The 16215-nt window shown below is 42.3% G+C and overlaps 1 protein-coding gene across 2 annotated transcripts in view; it reads right to left on the minus strand.

Annotated features, from left to right (window-relative positions):
* The window catches only part of UHRF1BP1 (UHRF1 binding protein 1), a 65441-nt gene extending 54540 nt beyond the window's left edge, over nt 1-10901 (minus strand). For both annotated transcript variants that reach the window (XM_044254998.1, XM_044254994.1), the window contains exon 1: nt 10770-10901. In XM_044254998.1, the coding sequence (XP_044110933.1) occupies nt 10770-10813 (44 nt within the window). In that variant the 5' untranslated portion in view covers nt 10814-10901. The remainder of the gene's footprint in view (nt 1-10769) is intronic.
* Between the last annotated feature and the right edge of the window lie 5314 nt (nt 10902-16215).

Raw genomic sequence — 16215 nt, forward strand, 5'->3', positions numbered from 1 at the left:
TACCATCTCTCTGACTTCTTCCCCCATCTCTCTCACTTTTAACAAAATCAAAAGAGTTACAGAGGTTTGGAGTTTCAATTGCCTTAGACCCAGATCAATGGCAACAGAAAACAAGCTGAGCCCTATCTAGATGCCTGGACATAGTACACAGGCATCTATGATCCAGCCTCTATCTTTCCAATATTGTCTCTTGCCACGTCCCACCCTCAAACCCTACATTCCAGTGACACAGAACCATATGCAGTCTCTTAAAGGTCTCCTTCTGTTTTTCAACTCAGTACCATTACTCATGCAGCTCCCTCTGCATGGCATCACCTTTCTGCCTGTGACTATCTGTGGCCCCCAGACTCCACAGATACTTCTTAATGCCTTACTGGGCTTACTGTTTACAGGTCTGTTTATTGCTATAGGCAGCTGAGTCCCTGAAAGGGAATCTTGTCTCATTTGTTTTCGAGGTGCTAGTACTCAGCATACAATTCAGGTGGTCAGTAAAAAGTTTCCTGATAGAATCAATGAATAAATGATCTCAAAAACAGAGTACACAAAGGCAGCCCAGGGTATGGGGCTATCTGAGGGGAAGGCTAGACTCCTATCTGAGAATGGCTGACACACCACCTGCAGCTGACCATCCAACTATCTTGTAGCACATCTTCTTCAGAGAGACTGAGGACCCTCTCCTGTGGGTTCAGAGGACTAAGGAGCCACAGCCAACTTCACCTGAAAGGAAGGGAGACAGTGAGGACTCTGCTGAGGTTCAGGAAAAGGATATCTTAGAAGACACTGCCAGACCTCTAATTTCACATCAGCCTCTGTTAAGACATTTTCTCAAGTGAAATGTATTCCTGAACTGCAGTTCCTACTTTCACTAAGTTAAAAAACAAAAACCAAAACAACAACAACAAAAACCCCACAGATTTCAAGAAAAGAAAAGAAGGAAACAAAAAAGAAAATGAAAGTTTTTTCTTAGGAATGGGAAGTGGATGTTTTCAGCTCTGCCTGAGAAAGCACTAGACCAGAGGGCTGGAGGCACTCAGCTTGAACGAATTTAGCCAATCTTTATCTGGATTTTCTATATATCGGAATTCTCCAACTTTCAGAAGACTCATACATGCCACAAATGGCTGCCCAATCCCCTGCCCCACCCTACTGCCAAAGAAGCAATTTTTGGAAAATCAAAAACAAACTGGGAACTTCCAGAGTATTTGCGGTACCAAATGCTATGAAATTAAGAGTAACTTAGGGGAGCTGACCCTGTGGGACATATTCTGAATTAGAACTGGTTTAATTAGAGTAGGATTCCTTCAAAAATACATTCCCTACATTCCCTTCCTGACTTAGCTGAAATTATATATCCTAAAGAAATGCGAATTGGAAGCAAAAGCGAGAGGAGCAGGGCTGCAGGTAGAATTGGGGCAACAGGGTGCATGAGGAGGACCTTAGGAGATGGGAAAGACATCAAGGGAAGAAAGAGTGTATTAAGAGCAAACTTCAGCTGATTTAGAATTTAGTCTAAGTCAGTGATTCTCAACACTAACAGACTCAATTCCACGAGTGGCACTGCCAAGAGTGACAACATTTTCTAAAATAATGACAAACATTTGATAAAGTTCAAAACAATCCTCCCTCCATGGCAGTTGCAGTCTAGAACACTCCCTATAGTTTAAAATTTACAATATTTTGTGTCTATTACAATAGAATTAGGTTCTAGGTTTACATAATTTAAATGGGTAATTAACCCATGCATCTAACAAATATTCAAAATTCAAAAAGGACAAAGAACAATGCTTCTTTATGTGAGATTATTCTGCAAACTGGATGATATCAGCGTCTCTAGCCGGCTAACTAAACGCTGGCCACACCCCTTAATCACAACCACACAAAGTCCTGCTGAGATACAATGATCTCAATGATCTAAAAGATCTTACTCCAAGAAATGGGAGAGAAAAAACTTAACCTTCTTCTCTATCTCCACTCCTCCTTCAAATGGTTCCCTAACAACCAAGACCCCAGTGGGCTAACTTGGAAAACTACTCGACATTTAATACACTATTTCTACTGAAATACATACTCCAAACCCCAAACTTAGAAATAAAATTTGAGAACATACCACTTTCATAAGTCAGAGACTTAAATACACTGATTTCTCACCATCGATGTTCTAATTTTTTTTTTTAATGATAAGCTGACATCCAAGCTATATACGACCAATGCACTATAAGGTCTAAGTATACATGTAAAATTATCACTGCTGTGGGCAAATAAAAAAATGTCAATCCAACAAGTATTTTATAGTACATCTAGTCCTTATTTTTATGGCAAGAAGGTACAAACAACATACCCTTTACCTAAGTTCTAATGTGTATTACTTTACACTTAAGTTTTCTCCTTTACTAGAAATACTGATTGATTATACTGCTTTAAATACTGGAAAATATTCTTTAGTACCTATAATCAGCATCAGCAGCAAATACTTGCCTCATCACACAAAAATAAAAGTTCCCTTAACAATACTGGGTGAATTGGGTTTCCTTGTCCTTCTGCTCCCCCAACTACTATTCCCATTCCCCACATCTAAGGCTCCTTGAATTCCAGCCATGCACTCCCACTCCACACACTTCCTGCACCACTCAAAGCACCCTCAAACTCTCTGGTTTTCAAAGCAGCCAAGGGACCACAGTCGATGACATCATGGAGGGTGTATATAATTGAGTTGTGATGAAAAGAATCTTTTTGGGGGCACCTGGGTGCCTTAGTTAAGCATCTCCCCTTGTCTCAGGTCATGATCCCAGGGTCCTGGGATGAAGACCCCTCATCCCCAAAGATGAGCCCCCTGCTCAGCAGGGAGCCTGTTTCTCCCTTTCCCCTTTCCCCCAACTCATGTTCTCTCTTCCTTGATCTGCTCTCTCTCTCAAATAAATAAATAATCTAAAAAACAAAATATTTTTTCTTTCAATGATTAAAGCCATACTTATAGGTGAAGACAACTAAATGACCGGTGATTTTTTTTTTCACTCTAAGAATACAGTATATGATTATGCTATGTTCTTAGGTTATGTACAAGTACATCCACTAAGGACCCAACCTCGTGTATATATTTCAGTTATTTCACCTATGCTGAGGTCAAAGTTTCCTCTGTAGTATGCCTTGATATTTAAAAAAAAAAAAAAAAAAGATAAACAGAAATAGCCCTTGTTCGCTTCACTCCTTAAGCATTGATACAAAGAACATCCATCTCCACCTCTTTGTATTACAAGGTTAAACGTAATTTCTAAATATTCAAAGGTCTACTGGGCGCCTGGGTGTCCCAGGCGTTAAGCCTCTGCCTTTGGCTCAGGTCATGATCCTGGCATCCTGGGATCAAGCCCTGCATCAGTCTCCCTGCTCAGCGAAGAGCTGCTTCACCCTCTCCCACTCCCCCTGCTTGGGTTTCCTCTTTCGCTGTGTGTCTCTCTGTCAAATAAACAAACAAACAAACAAAATCTTTCAAACAAACAAACAAATAAATAAATGTTCAAAGGTCTAATTTTTTAGATATGTTAGGCACAATCTTAAAGATGTTGAAAAGTATTATCTTCAGAAACTAAAAGCAATCTCTCTTGAGTAACTTAAACAAATACTAGATAAATAATAATAGTCACTGTTTACTGAATACTTTTTCAGGACCACTTTTATAAATGATTTCTAATCCTCAAAACCACATTGTCCATTACTATCCCCCATTTTAAAGATGAGTAAACTGAAACTTCAAGAAGCTAAAAGACTTGCAGAATACATAGCTTGTAAGTGGCAGAGTCAAAATGCACAGCCACCTTTTGGAATCCAAAGTCCTGGTTCTTTCTGCTACATTGACATGCCTCTCAATCAGTTTTTCAAAGCAGGTAATTTCCTTATTGTGAGCCATACACTAAGCTGCTGTGTATCAGATACAGTACAAGAGTACTGCTTTAAATTTTTATTGCTTTTAAATGCTACTTTTTAAAACACAAGACAATGTTTTACAAAAGACCTTGGAAAGCTATAAAGATTGTAATACAAAAGCTATGAAATTCAAATTTTAGTGCCTTTAGTAAAGATGAAATGGTATATAAATGGGGTGCCCAGCTTATAGAACAGAATGAAACTATTATCCAGGGTAGTCTGAAGATCAAATATTTAACAAAAACCCAAATGCCTGAAGAACAGTACCCCCTTTCTCTTAATGCACATGACTGCTATTCTGACAGGGAACTAAGCCTCAGATCCATTCCAAGTAAGAAATGTTAAGTGTTAGGGGTGCCTGTGTGGCACAGTCAGTAAAGCAGTTAAGCACCCAACTCTTGGTTTTGCCTCAGGTCATGATGTCATGGGTTGCAATCTCATAGATTATGAGATCAAGCCCCGCATCCAGCACCAAGCTAGTGTTGCATACCTGCTTAAGTTTCTCTCCCACTCTGCTCTCCCCCATCCCCGTACACATTTTCTCTCTCTTTCTCTCTCTTTCTGAAATAAGTAAGTCTTAAAAAAAAAAAAAAAAGTATGCTATGGGTTAGCAGTCATAAATTATCCTAATTATTTTTACTGAACCTAATTTGAACAGTGCTCCAAAAAGATGTTTTCAATGTTCTGACATTTGCTTGTGGCTAAAATTTACAAATAGATCAGAATTTGAAAACTAAACATAGGCAAAAATAAAGTGGCCATCTGGTTTACCTCAGATGAAGTAAAAAAAAATTTTTAAAAACACATCCATCAGAATGGCTAAAATGAAAGAGATGAAAAATACCAAATGTTGGCAAGGATGTAGAGCAACCAGAACTCTCAAACACTTCCAATGGCGGTGCAAGTTGGTATAAACACTTTGGGAAACTGTTTAATATTATCTATTACAATTTTAAATGTTCATATCCTACAACCCATAAATTCCACTCCTATGCATATCCCCGAGAGATACGTGGACATTTGTTCACCAGAGGACATATACTAGAATGTTCTAGCTGCACTATTCATCATGGCCCTACACTGGGAAACTAACCAAATGTCCATTGATAGTAAAGTATATAAATAAATTGAAGTACAGTCGCATAATAGAATACCATACAGCAATGAAAATGCAGAATCTACAACTTGATGCAACAACAGGGTTTAATCTCACAAAAATGGGGGTGCCTGGGTGGCTCAGGGGGTTGAGCCTCTGCCTTTGGCTCAGGTCATGATCGCAGGGTTCTGGGATCAAGCCCCACATCAGGCTCTCTGCTCAGCAGGGAGCCTGCTTCCCACCCCCCCACCTGCTCTCTGCCTACTTGTGATCTCTCTCTCTTTCTCTCTGTCAAATTTAAAAAAAAAGTTTCATTTAAAAAAAAAATTAATCTCACAAAAATGTTGAGTTAAGAAGACAGACACAGAAGCATACATATGATATGATTCCACTTATATAAAGAACAAAAAGAGGGAGACAACAATAAGAGACTCTTAATCTTAAGAAACAAACAGGGTTGCTGGAGAGGAGGTGGTGGGGGGATGGGTTGGCTGGGAGATGGACATTGGGGAGGGTATGTGCTATGGTGAGTGCTGTGTATTAAGACTGATGAATCACAAATCTGTACCCCTGAAACAAATAACATTATATGAAAATAAATAAAATAGAATAAAATAAAACAAAAACAGACAAAACTAATCTGTGTTGTTAGAAATCAGGATAGTGGTTTACCCCTTGGTAGAGACAAGGACAGAAGACAACACAAGAGGGTGCTAGCAATACTTTTCTTCATATGGATGCTGGTGACAAGAGTATATTTAATTTGAAATTAATTCAGTAGATGAGAAGTGTACAACAGCCCAGTAGTAAAGAGAATCGGAGAACCTACCTTTGAATCTCAGTTCCATCAACTACTACATGATTTTTTGCACAAGTTGCTTAACCTCTCTGGGTGTCATTTCTTCAACTATAAAGTAGGCCTAGTAATACCTCATAAGGTTAGCCTGAGAATTACATCATTATAAGACTTGTAAAGTGCTTATTCACACAGTTGGTTATTATTAAGTATTTGCTAAGTTAAAAAAAAATGCTTTAGGGGCGCCTGGGTGGCTCAGTGGGTTGAGCCGCTGCCTTCGGCTCAGGTCATGGTCTCGGGGTCCTGGGATCGAGTCCCACGTCGGGCTCTCTGCTCAGAGGGGAGCCTGCTTCCTCCTCTCTCTCTGCCTGACTCTCTGCCTACTTGTGATCTCTCTCTGTCAAATAATAAATAAAATCTTTAAAAAAAAAAAAAAGCTTTACCACTGCCTTCGGCTCAGGTCATGATCTCAGGGTCCTGGGATCGAGTCCCGCATCGGGCTCTCTGCTCAGCAGGGAGCCTGCTTCCTCCTCTCTCTCTCTGCCTGCCTCTCTGCCTACTTGTAATCTCTCTCTGTCAAATAAATAAATAAAATCTTTAAAAAAAAAAAAAAAGCTTTATTCTGAAGCAACACAAAAAAAAAATGTGGAAAGGAAACAAAGACATGTATGATTTGACCATTACTGGAAAATGAACAAAATAATTATTTAGGAAATAAAGGTGATAATAAGCAAAGTCTAGTATAAAAGAAAACCTGGAAGTTGAGACTACTTCTATAAACCTTCACCTACACAGACCCTGGGCCAGAAGTGGGCCTCTCTCAGCCTGCAGCTCCCCACTGTACCCTGGGGGCTGACCAGGATGATCTCTTCAGAAAAATGAGTAATAATGAGGGGAGGCACTGATCAGAAACTAAGAGGACTGAGTTCACAGTAGGCTCTCTTATTCTCCAAGGGGACTATGAAATCTTGTATGCTTCTGCATTTCACCTAGTACTTACGTTTTTCAAAATCTATCATGTCTATCAGCTGTGCCTCTGTCCCTCAGAATCATTTCCTGCAGCTATTTAGAGTAAATAATTAAGACTTCTGGTAGGCCAGAGGGAGAAGCAGGCTCCCCACTGAGCATGGAGCCCAGTGTGAGACTCCATCCCAGGACCCTGCGATCATGACTCAAGGTGATGGCAGATGCTTAACCAACTGAACTACCCAGGCATCCCAAGACTTCTGGAAGGTTTCTTAAAGAGCCAGACAGGGGGCACCTGGGTGGCTCAGTCAATCGAGCATCTGCCTTCAGCTCAATTCATTATCCTGAGTCCTGGAATCCCTGCATGGGGCTCCCTGCTCCTCAGGGAGCCTACTTCTCCCTCTCCCTCTGCCTGCCGCTCCCCCTGCTTGTGCTCTGTCAAATGAATGCATAAAATATTTTTAAAAAATAATTAAGATAAAAGAGCCAGTCAGGTGGGTTACTGCATCCATACCAGGGTAGTATCCCTAACTTCAATGATCATGTTATAATAGTTACTCTTTACATAACTACCTACTTACATAGCTACCTACTTACATGCTAGGCATTATAATACTTTATCCCCAATCCTCAAAAAATTCTGCTATTACATGGTATTCTTCCTTATTCTCACCTTTTACAGATAACAGAACTAGCTCAAAAAGGTTGACCTGTTCATTAAGTGACAGAGCTGGAAGGTGAATCAGGCTTCTCTGGCTCCAGAGTCCATGCTCTTTTCCCTGAGCCATAGTCCCTTGACTTACATGAAAATCAATCATATTTCTTCTTACGAAAGGTCATTAACTAAGGTGAGCTAAAACAAGAATAATCTAATGTAGTAAAAAATCAATTCTGGGGCGCCTGGGTGCCTCAGTGGGTTAAAGCCTCTGCCTTCAGCTCAGGTCACGATCCCAGTGGGGTCCTGGGATCGAGCCCCGCATCGGGCTCTCTGCTCAGCAGGGAGCCTGCTTCCTCCTCTTTCTCTCTGCCTGCCTCTCTGCCTACTTGTAATCTCTGTCTGTCAAATAAAATAAATAAAATCTTAAAAAAAAATCAATTCTGGATTTCTTTTTAAATGATTACTTTTGTTTCTAAGTAAAGGTCTTCTCCTGGGTCATTTAAATGAATACTGGGCATTGAAGTTATGTGTACTACACAGCAGTCATCCAAACCATATAAAGCCCTTAAAAGATGTTTACATTTCTTCCCCGCTGAACCCCCAGGCCCATATCAGGGCCTGGCCTGGAGCAGGGATTTAACAGAAATATCCTGAAGACCACCTCCCTCAAATCTCATTTACCAAAATACTAATAAAAAAGATGCATTCCAACAAAACACTATTAATATCCAGAACTTAACATCCAAAATTAAACATGAGAGATACTGGGCTATCCTTCCTGCTGTTAAGACACTCTCCTCCAGGTCAAGTGGCACTGTCATCATAAACAAATCATTATTAAACACCTACAAATGTTTGTTTAACATAGTAACTCAGTATACCTTCTCTTCTCCTTCCCCGTGAGATTTGGCAACCCACAGAAACTGTAATTCCCCTCCAGGCAGGCCAGCTTTTGTAGGTATCACAGAGACAATACAGAGATACAAATGTCATACTTGATTAGGCCACTTTTCCAGGATAAACAGAAAGGTGCAAGGAGTGTGACCTGTCCCTCAACCAGATCCAAGTCCTACGATCTTTTCCTGGAACCCTGATATTGCAGCCCCAAATAACCTTTTCTTCCTCTTCCTCCTCAGTCAACCACGTAACACTGAGGAAACCAGATATTTCTCCCAATGTCTGTCATGCCTATTCCTACTTCATCTGAAAGAGATACTCTGTTCACTAAGGATCCACTGAATATGTCAGTATACATTATTAAAATTTTTCTTAAAAATTCTATACTCATTGAGAGTGTACAGAACATATGTGCACTAAAGGGAAAAACACCAGAATTAGAAAGCTGGGTTCTAGGGGCTCCTGGCGGGTTCAGTCAGTGGAACAAGTGACTCTTGATCTCAGGGCTGTGAGTTTAATCCCTGGGCTGGTTATAGAGATTACTTAAAAATAATAAAATCTTAAAAAAAGAAAGAAAGCTGGGTTCTATTCCACCACATTACCTTTCACTGCAACTTGGGAAAGTTGTTTGTCCTCTATAGGCTTTAGTTTCCTCAGACATAAAATTAAAGACTGGAACTAGTCAGGGATTATTCACCTAATTCCAGGATGACTAGCAGGATTCAGCATGTGCTTTTGGGCTTGATAACTCTCCCCCATAATTTACATTTTTAAAAAACCTATTTGCATATGCAGATTTTTCTGAAGAAGTCTATGGCTTATATCAAATTGTCACACAAGTCATGTCCCAAAAGATAACTATAGCTTATGGGTTGTTTCCCCACCCCCAAGATATTTATTTATTTGACAGAGAGAAACAAGGAGAGAGGGAACACACGCAGGGGTAGTCGGAGAGGGAGCTGCAGGTTTCCCACGGAGCAGGGAGCCAGATGCAGGGCTTGATGCTGGGCTTGATCCCAGGACTCTGGGATCATGACCTGAGCCAAAGGCAGACACTTAACTGGCTGAGCCACCCAGACGCCCCTATAGCTCATGTTTTACTACGTGCTAGGCACTGTGCTGTCTTTACATACATTTAACCCTCAAAATAACCGTATGAGGGGTACCTGGGTGGCTCAGCCAGTTAAGTGTCTGCCTTTGGCTCAGGTCATGATCTCAGGGTCCTGGGACAGACCCCTGGGTGGGGCTCCCTGCTCAGGGTGGTAGTCTGCTTCTCTCTCTCCCACTGGCCCTCCCCGCCACTCATGCTCTCTCAAATAAATAAATAAAATCTTAAACAACAACAACAACAACAAAAACCCTTTGAGTTAGAGTACTATTATTATCCTCATTTTACAGTTGAAGAAAGTAAACCAGAAAGAGTTGGGCTCTTTTAAACACAATCTTGTATCAGGTTAGATCATCTCTAAATCCTAAAATTCTCTGCTTCTGTGTTTATTGAAATTAAGTTTTCCTTTAAATTTTCTATACCATTTCACAATCATTAGTCCTACTTTTAAATCTTTATATAGAACAACCAAACTCGTGCAACACCCAGAAGAACGCTATCTGAAAAAGAATTTATTAGGAAGTTAATCCTAGTAAAAAGGGTCCAAAGGCACCTTCCAGTTCCAACCTCCAATCTGCTTTTACTATTATAACATGGTTATTAACCAACAGATGTATCTGAATCTAAATATTAATTAAAGTCTAAAATCAAAGAGTAAACAAGCCAGAGTCTCAGTCAGAAAAGGGGATTCAGTGGCAGCAGAAGGGTCTCACATACCACTCATCCAGGCAACGGAAGACCAGTAAGATACAGCAGTGCAAGGGCCCTGTGTCCCCCGTTGACTGACTCCGCCCCCTACTCCTACCTCCTTGGAAAACCACAAGCGTGTACAAGGCTAGAACCACTCTCCCCTTGAGATACAAAGGCTGGCTGAAAGTATTAAGACATCCCCAACACCTGTCTGGAATAAGGAGTGAAAACTAAGTGGGGGGAGACAGAGGAAGCTTGCAAGCGACGACGAGGTGACCTGCTTGGCGGTGTGGGACTTGAGTGGGAACTGAGCCGTGGGGCAGCGGGCCAGGAGATCCTTGAGGGTCGGGAGGCTTAAGGAGGCTGCGAGGGTCGAGAGGAAAGCCCGGGGCACCCCAGCAAGGGCAGAAGCACCCTGCACCGGAGGGCACAGGAAGAGGGAAGAACAGAGTGGTGACAACGGTCGGAGCCGGCGGCGCGGGCCGGAGACTGTCCTGCTCGAGTTGAGGCGAGGGCCGCCGAGGAGTCCCAACTCGGGAGAAGGAGGGGGAGAGCGGCCCAACGGAGGGCGTACGGAGGAGGGACGAAGAGGGTTAGGAAGGGCCCCGGGACGGCTGGGGGACTGCGCTGGCGCTCTCACCGGGACAGGTGCTTCAGGATCTGCTTCTTAATGATTCCAGCCATGCCGGAGCCGCGGCCCGCGTGGAAGGCAGGCGAGCAGCTCTGGCCTCCTCAGTCGTGAAGAGGCGGCCCCTCACCTCGCCGCGGCTCGGGGACCGGATGCCGCCGCCGCCACCACCGCCGCCGCCATGGCGCTCTCCTGCCCCTGCCCCGGCGCCGGGAGCTCCGCCACGATCCCACCCACCCGCGCGGCGCCGCGGCAGCCAGCCCGGAGCGACGCGGGGATCGCGCGCCGCCAGCCGCCCGCCGCCCGAGGCGCGCGCAGGGAGAAGGCCGCGCGTGACGAGGGGCGGGGCGGGGCAGACGCGCGCACGCGCGGAGGGTCGGCTCCGGGCTCTGTCCCACGGTTCTGCCGTTCTGCGGTCTGCCTCTCTACACAGGAAAATAAAAAAGGCTTTCCCTCCGAAATGTATGAGGTTCCCGCAGTCGTTTTGAACTGTAGGAGAAAGGCAGCAATATTTGTAATTTTTTGCAGGAATTCGCTAGATAACTGCACAATGCCTCTTCCATTTCTCATTTCCCTCACACATTCACTCATAGTTGAGCACGAGCTAACTCTACTCCAGAAGTCAGGCTGAGGAGTGACAAGCGGTCTCAAGAACCTCACGGGCCCTTAGAACGACCTCGGTCTGCTGCTTTTTGCTAAAAAACTGAGAAGGGAGCACCTCGTCATCATCTCTGTGCCGCTCTTACCCAGTTAACCAGTAGGCAAATGTTTACTCAACACATAAGGAACCGAAGCCCAGGAAAATAGTTGGAAAACCTTGCCCAGGGTTACGACTACTTAATGAAACTCAGGAGGAGAACCTTAGGGTTCTTTCTCTCAGCCCAGTGCTATTTCCACCCTATGTCGTTCACACACTTAAAAGTGTAACCCATATGCTGGGGACACCTGTAGAACCTGTGGCAAAGGTGAAAAAGGTGGCAGTTTTCTGAACTTGAACCTTACAACAAAAACCTGAGTAAAATATTGAGACAGGCTTACAGGAAATCTGGGTGCCTTCTGATATATGCACATAATACAATTGTTATCTGATTCCAGAGATGGTTCAAGCATTACCAGCTGTATAAATGCTAAATGTTTAAAATAATCAACAAACTTCATCTATGTGTATCTTATAGTAAGTTCAGTTTTCACTAGAAGTTCCCCCACAATTACCTTTTTTCCCCCATTTTATTTGAAAGAGAGAGCGAGCACATGTGGAAGGGGCTGAGGGAGAGGGAGAATCTCAAGCGGACCCCACACTGAGCATCAGTCTCACCACCCTGAGATTATGACCTGAGCCAAAACCAAAAGTTGGAGCTTAAGCTTAACTGACTTCACCACCCAGGTGCCCCACCCCCCCGCCACTCCACCCAGATCACAAATTACCTTTTTAAAAAATAATCCTCAACATGGGTGCTCTACTACCCAAATCCCTCTAGCAAGACTACACAGTCCATCATTATTTGCCCCTCTGCCCACCTCTCTATCAAAAACATACTAGAAACCAATAGATCCTATGAAAGAAGTTTCTTGCCAGGATTATTGGCCATTATCACTCCCTCCCAATTCACCAGTCAGCTCTAGGGACTTGGGACAATTTCTTGCTTTTTGTGCTTCTTTTCCTAGCAACTGATCTGACATCAGCTCTGTAAAATAAAACCTGCCCAAGTTCAGATTCAGCATCCTTGTTGAACAATTCATCATGCCTCGTGAATGAGTTATTTTTTTTAAGATTTTATTTATTTATTTGACAGAGACAGATCACAAGTAGGCAGAGAGAGAGAGAAAGAGAGAGAGAGGGAAGCAGGCTCCCTGCTGAGCAGAGAGCCCGATGCAGGACTCGATCCCAGGACCCTGAGATCATGACCTGAGCCAAAGGCAATGGCTTAACCCACTGAGCCACCCAGGTGCCCGTGAATGAGTTATTTTTGTTGAAAGCAAAAAGTCATGTTCTAAAAAAATATGGCTTCTCTAGGGACTGTGGAATACGAGAATTCATACTCTAACCAATAGTATTGATGTGTTTTTCTTTCCCTGCAATGCTAAGAATGCAAAGCATATAAAAATAAAAGGAATTTGGGCCCAATCCGTACTTTTTTAAAATTTAAAACATTATATTTTGAGATAATTGTGTCTTAAATTTCAGTTGTAAGAAATAATACAAAGATACCCTTGTATCCTTAACTCATTTCCCCCCAAAGGCACTATGTTGCAAAACTTTAGTATGATATCCCAACCAGAATATTGACATTAATACACTCAGTATACAAAGCATTTCTTCCTTTCTGACATGAAAACCTTTTATTTCCTTTTCTTGACTTATTGAGCAGGCTACAGTTCCTGGCACTTTGTGTAACAGGACTGGTGACAGACTGAGAACTGGTTCTGAACTCAGGTTCAACTGCTCACCACTTGAAAATCAATACTTTGGAGACAAGTGATGGTGGAAAAGGAAAGATTGCTTTATTCAGGAAGCCAGCAACCTGGAAAGATGGTGTACTAACAGATCAAAGAACATCTCCCCCATCCAGGAGAGCTGGAAGGCTTTTCACTTGTTTTTTTAAGATTTTACTTAGGGGCGCCTGGGTGGCTCAGTGGGTTAAGCTGCTGCCTTCGGCTCAGGTCATGATCTCAGGGTCCTGGGATCGAGCCCTGCATCAGGCTCCCTGCTCAGTGGGGAGCCTGCTACTCTGCCTGCCTTTCTGCCTACTTGTGATCTCTGATAAATAAATAAAATCTTTTATTTTTTTTTAAAGATTTTATTTATTTATTTGACAGAGAGAAATCACAAGTAGGTGGAGAGGCAGGCAGAGAGAGAGAGAGGGAAGCAGGCTCCCTGCTGAGCAGAGAGCCCGATGCGGGACTCGATCCCAGGACCCTGAGATCATGACCTGAGCCGAAGGCAGCGGCTTAACCCACTGAGCCACCCAGGCGCCCAAATAAAATCTTTTAAAAAAAAAGATTTTACTTATTCATTTGAGAGGGAGACAAAACACAAGCAGGGGCAGAGGGAGAAGGAGAAGCAGACACGCTGCTGAGCTGGGAGTCCTACACAGGGCTCAATCCCAGGACCTGGAGATCATGACCTGAGCAGAAGGCAGACGCTTAACCATCTGAGCCACCCAGGAGCCCCAACCTGGAAGGTTTTAAAGAGGAAGTCATGGGTAAAGGGAGAGGGGGTATGTGCAGGAGAAGACAGTGCCTAGGCAGTTAGGTTAGTCCTTTGTTGACATGACCCTGAACAGATTTGCTGGCATCAGTGGTAACTGCTTTCAAATTTAGTCAGACTTCATCTTCTGGGAAAGTTGGGTCCTTCACTCCTCAAGGCCAGCCGTCTGCAAATCTCAAGGAGAGTATGTTCATTCTACTACAGGTCAAGGGTCTTTGGTCAGCAAGCAAGGAGTGAATAAGCTAGAAGCAAGTTAACCCTTAAGACCAGTTGGAGTGCTGTTAAAATGACAGTAGTTATACTCTCTGTTCCCAATTTTATAGGAAAAGGATTCATTCTTCACCATTAAGTATAAAGTTAATTGCAGATTTTTCTTATGGATGCTCTTTATCAAGTTGAGGAAGTTCTCGATTCCTATTTTTGAGAGTTTTTAATCAAGCATTTATGTTTATTTTTTCCAAGTGCTTTTTCTGCATTGAATGTCATGTTCGCATGATTTTTCTTCAGTTTGTCAACATGGTAGATTACCCTGATGAATTTTCAAATACTGAAGCAGCCTGCATCCTTAAAACCTCATTTGGGTATGGTATATAATTACTTTCATATATTGCTGAATTCTATTTGTTAATATTTGCTTAAGAATATGTGTATATTTCCTTAATGACTAATGATGTTGAGCATCTTTTCATGGCTTATAGGCCATTGTGTATCTTTGGGAAAATGTCTATTCAGGTCTCTTTTAAAATTGGGTTGTCTTTTTATCATTGAGTTGCAATTTTATATTCTAGATACAAGTTCCTTCTCAGATATATTTGCAAAAATTTTCTCCAATTCTGTGTTTTCTTTTCATTTTCCTGATTATGTGTCCTTTGCAGCACACACACACAAATCTTGTTTTTGGTTCATTTAAGAAAACCCTACACCGAACATGGGGCTCAAACTCATGGCCCTGATTCCAAGAGTCACATGCTCTTCTGACAGCCAGTGAGACACGCTGAAGCACAAAAGTTTTTAATTTTGATAATATCCAGGTTTTTCTGTTGCTCTATTTGTGGTGTTACACCTGAGGAATAGTTTGTGTAATCCAAGGTCAGGAAGATTTACATCTATGTTTTCATCTAAAAGTTTTACAGTTTTAGCTCTAACATTTAGGAATTTTATCCATGTTGAGTTCATTTTTTGTATATGGTATGATGAATGGGACGGACTTTCACTTATCTGTCATGTATATCTAGTTGTCTTAGCATTATTTGTTGAAAAGAATAATCTTTCCCCATTGGAATGTCTTGGTGAAAATCAATTACTGATAAAAGCAACAGTCCAGTAGCTTTGTGAGAAGTGGTTTTTTTTTTTTTTAAGATTTTATTTATTTGACAGAAGGAGGGAAAGCAAGCACAAGCAGGGGAAGGGGCAAAGGAAGAGGGAGAAGCAGGTTCCCCACTGAGCAGGGGGCCTGACATGGGGCTCAATCCCAGGACCCTGGGATCATGACCTGAGCCAAAGGCAGATGCTTAACCAACTGAGCCACCTAGGCACCCCAGAAGTTTTGAAATAAGCAATCTATAGTGTTTTTGTTTGGCTTTGATAGCTTTTATATGCATAGCTTTTAGTTGTTTCTCTAGTTACTACATTATTATATCAGAGTCTTATCACAATCTACAGTATTGCCAGTTACCAGTTCAAGTGAAGTGCAAAAACTTTACCTCCCTTTAGGTCTCCTTTCCCTCCCATAGGTATAATTTTTAAAAAATATTTTTAAAAAAGATTTTATTTATTTGACAGAGAAGGAGAACACAAACAGGGGGAGCTGGAGTGGGAGAGAGAGAGAGAAGCAGACTCCCTGCTGAGCAGGGACCTTGCCATGGGGCTCAATCCTGGATCCAAGATCATAACCTGAGCCAAAGGCAGATGCTTAACTGATGAGCCATCAGGCACCCCGCCCACAGGTATAATTGCCTTAAATATTTTCTCTACATTTGGAGCTACATTAATCAGTGTTCTAAACTTTTCCTTCAACCATCCAACAACTTAGAAAACTCAAGAAAAGTAAAGTCTATTACAGTTACCCATATTTTTCCTGTGTTCTTCCTTCCTTCCTGATGTGAGATTCATTTATTTATTGTTTCCTGTTTTGAGACTTTTTAGCCTTTATTTTATTTTATTTTTTAAAGATTTTATTTATTTATCAGAGAGAGAGAGGGAGAGAGAGAGAGCACAGGCAGACAGAATGACAGGCAGAGGCAGAGGGAG

The sequence above is a fragment of the Neovison vison genome, chromosome 1 (assembly GCF_020171115.1).
Source record: "Neovison vison isolate M4711 chromosome 1, ASM_NN_V1, whole genome shotgun sequence".
Lineage (NCBI taxonomy): Eukaryota > Metazoa > Chordata > Mammalia > Carnivora > Mustelidae > Neogale > Neogale vison.